At 39.7% G+C, this 5852-nt stretch overlaps 1 protein-coding gene across 1 annotated transcript in view; it reads left to right on the top strand.

Moving 5' to 3' along the window:
- Positions 1 to 5852, top strand: part of morc3 (MORC family CW-type zinc finger 3) — a 27283-nt gene that overhangs the window by 9145 nt on the left and 12286 nt on the right. The window contains exons 3-8 of the mRNA XM_015402535.1: positions 1676 to 1808; positions 2891 to 3117; positions 3248 to 3398; positions 3820 to 3967; positions 4188 to 4316; positions 4413 to 4532. Coding sequence (XP_015258021.1) covers positions 1676 to 1808; positions 2891 to 3117; positions 3248 to 3398; positions 3820 to 3967; positions 4188 to 4316; positions 4413 to 4532 — 908 coding nt within the window. The remainder of the gene's footprint in view (positions 1 to 1675; positions 1809 to 2890; positions 3118 to 3247; positions 3399 to 3819; positions 3968 to 4187; positions 4317 to 4412; positions 4533 to 5852) is intronic.

Below are 5852 nucleotides of genomic sequence, written 5' to 3'. Positions count from 1 at the left end.
GCTGCGCTAAATCAGACATGCCAATTTCCGTGCCGGGCGGCTCCTGAAAAATAATGCCTCAGCCACACTTTCATCATCTCCTCATCCATCCAGCCCTTTTCATTTGCCTTAATATCATATGTCATCAGAGCGCTGTGTCTGTCTCGCTGTCAGCTCCCAGATCAGCTTCTCTGATTGGTTGATGCGGCACATCCAGCAGCAAAACTTCCATTTTTCCATTTCGAGCAGCAGCAGCGCGTTGGCAGCGCGTCACATGCTTAAACCCTCCAGACGCGCCGCGCCTGCTGCTCAAAACGCGCTGCGGGACCTTTTGCTGCGCGTCAACCATTGACTTTGAATGTAAACTCACTGCTTCTGCTGCACCTGCTGCGTCCGGTTCACACCGATGTCAAGCGGTTGAATAACAGAAAGCACAGCATTCATTTGTTTCACCATGTTTTTCACATCAGCTGTGAGATGGGCACGCATGGAGTCACAGATTAACAGCAATGGTGATGAGTGGAAAAAAACCACCTGGTCTCTTTACATTCACCTCCCTCAGGCACTCTTTTATCATCTCCTCAATGAGGTGGTCTCAAAAGTCGCAGTTACAACACAGATAGGGCGCACCGCACATTTTGAGGGGGGAAAAAAGACGTTTATGTGCGCCTTATAGTCGTGAAAATACGGTACTAATTTAAACTGCTCCTAAGCTCAGTTTAACACTGTCAGAAACTCTAATCCAGCAGCAAACACGTTCTTGCTCTATTCTCGAAGGCTTCAAACAGAACTTCCAAAATTATCTTCCGGTCCTGACACGGCAAGAGGCACCATTTTACAGTTCTGTAACAAAGGGTCCTCCTGACAGTGCAAGTCTGCAGCCAGACTCTCTTGAGATTTACCCCGTGCATACTTGTTGAATTTTCCAGTGTTTATCAAAACGGGAGCTGCTTTTCGCAACAGTCTATAATTACAGTGACTCAGATTGTTAATCAGTGCTCCTCCAATTTATGTAAATAATTCTGACGGTTTATTTTTGAGGTTGGTGCCAAAGTAATCTGGTTTCATCATGTCTGCACATGTTGCTTACAACTGATCGAAATGCCTGTTGATTTGAAGCTCGACTGGATCCCTTTTTATTGTGATTTATAACTATTAAACAAGTAAAAACAAAAGCCCTGCTCAGAAAATTAATGTAACTGCTTAAAAGTAGGTATTAAGAATTGTTTTTATTATACATGTGTGAAAATAATATCAATATTAGACCTTAAGTAGATTTTAAAAGTCATGCAAAAGCAAATACTATGATGAAGTGTTTAAGTGTGAATGCTCTGATTAAAAAAAAAAAAAAAAAGATCAAAGCTTCCTTTAAGATGCAAAAATGTTAAATATGTTGTTTTTTTCTTTTTCTGAGTCTTTTTGTCTGTTTTTTCAACTTGTCTGAAAGAAATGTTGATATTTCTGAATGATTAGTAAAACAAAATTGATCAGATTAATGTGCTTATTGATTATTGATTCGTGAAACGAATCAAAGGAAATTATGTGTTAATTTCAAACTATAGTAGCTGTCATAGCATCTAATATTTTATTTGGCTTCTCAAACAACTGGTGGTTATAATTTAGGGTGTTTTGTGAGAATGTAGATTAAAAGCTTGTTAAATCAGATCTGTTTTTTTTTTTGTTTTTTTTTTGACAGATAATGCCTATGATCCAGATGTCAGCGCCAAGCGGTTTTGGATTGATAAAACTGTGGTCAAAGACGAGGTTTGCCTCAGCTTCATGGATAATGGAAATGGCCTCGACCATGAAACTATGCACAAGATGCTCAGGTACAGGAGGTTCTATCGGATCTGAAAGGGAATGCTTATTCATTTGGTTTTAGAGAGGTATATTGGTTTTTTGCAATGTGTCTCTTTTATTCAGTCACAGAAAAAGTCTTTCTTTTCTCTGCTGTAAGCAACATCCCTTCCATTATCCCATATTACCCTTTACAGTTGATATTAATCATAGAGGGGGTTCAGGGGTTTCATATTGAAGGGTCAACTTAAACCCTCCTATTTAGTATCAGAACCTTAAAGTTGATCTGTAAACATGTAGGTTAACTTTAAAAACATTGGGGGAAAAAAGTTGAGGATAATAACAGCATACTTGCAAAAAGAATAGAGTTTAAAAAATCAAAACACTATAAATCAAAGTTACGTGTACTTACACTAGACCCAAAGAGGCTGTTTTAAATCTTCAGTTTGTGAATTAGTGAGTGGCCTTCAGTTTGACAGGGGGGGGCGTGAAGGAAGCCGTTTATGTTAAGAAAGAAAAAACAACCTTAAACAGAGAGGATGGACTCAGGATTCAGTTCTTAAAAACCTACAATACAGCGATAGACTTAATTCATTCCAGCTATCATTTCAATCCCCCACCCCCATGCAGGGGACAAAACATCTCACCTGGGCTGCCAACCCAACAATTGCCCCTAACGACCCCCCTTTCAGAGGCATAGCCCGGTATCAGTATTGCAGGCTAACAAAGAACCCAAAACCAATCCCCATTCCTAAGGGGACCTGTTCTTTTGGTTTCAATTTGCATGTTTTCTAAGCCAAAACAACTTTTTGGGCTACTATATAAAGCATTTCCTAATACTGACCTTTTGAATTAAAAAAGCTTCCTGGATGGGACACGAAACGTCTTCAAACCTGGAAACTTAGTCCAGTTGATTGTTGTTGTTTTTTTTTACTTTTTTGGAATGACTATGACCTGGATGACTGAGAATCTTTACCAGCGTATTTAACACAGAGCCATAATTTAGTTTACGAATTCTAAATTAAAAGGTGTTTGTAAATTCTCTTCTGTTCTGATTATTTTAATTGTTTGCATATTATAATATAGGGAAAAAATTTTTATTTCTCTATTTCAGCTTTGGGTACAGCGACAAGATAGCATTAAATGGACTGGAGCCCATCGGTATTTATGGTAACGGCTTCAAGTCCGGATCCATGCGTCTCGGCAAAGATGCCATTGTGTTCTCCAAGTCGAAGACCGTGTCGTGCATCGGGATGCTTTCCCAGACCTACCTGGAGATGATTGATGCCAAGCAAATAATTGTGCCTATTATTTCTTTTAAAAATAGGATTGCAAACACATATATCCTTTGACCAACCCGCAAAAATTTGCACAGTAAAAATATATTTTAAGTGTTTTTCCCTCCAAATTGTGACGTATTAAACAGTTTGAGGAAGTCTCTGTCATCTGTTTTCCTTAACCATATCTTTACTCTCTGTAAATGAAGATCAAGAAGCAAGTCTGAGGGACATCCTGCAATATTCTCTTTTCAAGTCTCAAGTGGAGCTTCTCGCTGAGATTGATGCCATCAGTTCGTCCACAGCTAAAACAGGCACCCGGATCATCATCTGGAATCTCCGCAGGTCTGTTTGTGATCCACACACAGACCTGAACATTTGGTGCCTCATTAGATGGTTATATTTTGCTCTCAGGACCCTTAACCCTAAGAAAAGCTGACACTGGTACAGTATTCTGTGAAAATTCAGGAGGGAGAAAATGGCAGTGGAAAGGTAGTGAGAGATAAAAAGATTCAGCTGTTCAACAATTAAAGAATGAAATAAATAGCTGCTGATTTTTGTCGTCATGACACCCAGGCCTGCAGTTATTTTGTGTTTAAACTGTAAAAGAAAGTTGTACGTTGGTGTTTCCAAATGCAGTAAAATTAAATTGTCTTTACTGTTTAGAGGGTGAATCATGAACAATCATGTTGTTCGCACACCTCAGGTTATAAACAAATGGCATTCATTTTCAGATCCATTCAAGATGACCGTCTTTGTTTTTTAGGACCTCTACGGGATCAACAGAGTTTGATTTTGGGACCGATCGCTACGATATCCGTATTCCCTCAGAGGTGTATGAAGAACTAAGTGATCCGTCTCAGCCTTTAAACAGGGCTACATCCTACGTTCCTGAGAGTGTGGTTTCACTGCGGGTAAGGAGCAGTAGTCTGCACGCTATTATTCCCTCACACAACTTCTACTTGTATAGATGAGTACAGATAATGCCTCTTTTTGCCCTCCTAAGATGAAGCATCATCAGCGCTCATGTAAATTGCTTGTCTAGAGTTCATGTGTTAATTCCTACTTTAATGTAAGGCCTTGAACCCTTTGGTTGCAGCGGTGCATTGATATGTGTGTGTTCATGTGTTCCAGGCCTACTGTAGCATTTTATACTTGAAGCCTCGTATGCAGGTCATGGTGCGGGGTCAAAAAGTGAAGTCTCAGCTCATCGCTAAAAGCCTCGCTTACATCAGAAAGGACTACTACAAGCCCATGTTTCTGGTATCCTTTTTTATGGCAAGACTTAGACATTGTTACTCATATTTTTTGGTAGACTTCCCTAATTATTTTTCCTTTTTTTCTTTACTGTCACTGCAGGAGAAACGCATTCCCATCATTTTTGGGTACAACACCAAAAGTAAAGACCACTATGGTATTATGATGTATCACAAAAACAGGCTCATTAAAGCATATGAACGAGTGGGCTGCCAGCTTAAGGTAGGTTTTTTTTTGTTTTTGTGACCTATATTTTTAAGCCTTTAAATACAGTTAAAACTGGGTGACCGTTGTTTTCTCAGAGTCCTGACATTAAATGTAACTAAACTTTCCTTGTTGTCGGTCAGTCAGGATCAACAAAATGGTTTTCATAGCTAAATGCCAGGACAAGATGAGAGATTTTAAAAGATCAATGACATTTCATTTAAGTGTGGTTCTGTTCTCTAGACATCTATAACGGTTGTGTTTGTTTTTTTATATATTTTTTTTATAATTTTATGCAGGTATAAACAACATATATTCAGGTGTTATAGGAAAAATGTTTGTAAAGCGGAGAACTGCTATAACATGGAGGAGACTTTCATTACTGTTTCTGAGTGGCTAAAGGAGCAGGAAGCTTTTAGCCTTACAGATGAGAAGCAAACATACAGATTGCAAAGAGTCTTGAATTTTGGAGAAATGTCTCAGAGCTTTAGGTTAAAGTTTGTCCTGGAACGTCCCCTGGTGGGACACAACTCCTGAGGGAGGTGTCCAGGGGGGCATCCGACAAAGATGTCACAGCCACTTCAGCTAACTGTTCTATGTGAAGGACAAGCAGCTCTCCTATGAGCCTCTCCATGACAGCTGAGCTCCCCATCTGTTCTCTAAGGGAGTCTTGTCCATCCTGCAGAGGAAGCTTATTTCACCCACTTTTTTCTGGGATCTTGTTCTCTTGGTCATGACCCAGATTTTATGACCATAGGTGAAATTTGCTCAGCTCTCTGTTCACCACAGCAGACTGTTAGAGCAATTACAGCCTCACCGATCCGTATTCCGATCTTCTATTCCATTCTGCCTTCACCTATAAACAGGACCCCAACATACTTGATCTCATCCTTTTGAGAGAAAGCCACCCTTTTCTTAGAAATACTGTCGATGAAATTTCTGAGTAAGGCTGGTAATGAGGAAAAGTAAGTAATTTCCCTCTGTGATTATTAAAGTATTTCTAATTCTGATAAAGGGCAGCCCTGCTGAAGCCCAACATGTAGGAGACAAAAGGTTGACTTAATTCGGACAGTACTGATTCCTGTTATACTGCTACAGAGACTGGGTGGCCCCAAATGAAGGCCAACCAAAGTCATACTCCTGAAGTTCCTGGAATTAGTGAATTACATCCAGAGTACACAAAGCAAATAAACACTACCCTAGGCTAAGGGATGATCCTGGCTTTATCTATCTGGGGCCTTTTAAAATGTGAAATTTTGTCTCAAACTCTTGTTAATCATGGCTGTACTAAACAGGAACAGGGTTTCAGCGGGTCCTTAAAAAGTCTTAAAAGGCATT

This window comes from Cyprinodon variegatus, unplaced genomic scaffold, assembly GCF_000732505.1.
Source record: "Cyprinodon variegatus isolate N-32 unplaced genomic scaffold, C_variegatus-1.0 Scaffold1362, whole genome shotgun sequence".
Taxonomy (NCBI): domain Eukaryota; kingdom Metazoa; phylum Chordata; class Actinopteri; order Cyprinodontiformes; family Cyprinodontidae; genus Cyprinodon; species Cyprinodon variegatus.
This window is presented reverse-complemented; position numbering and strand designations above follow the sequence as displayed.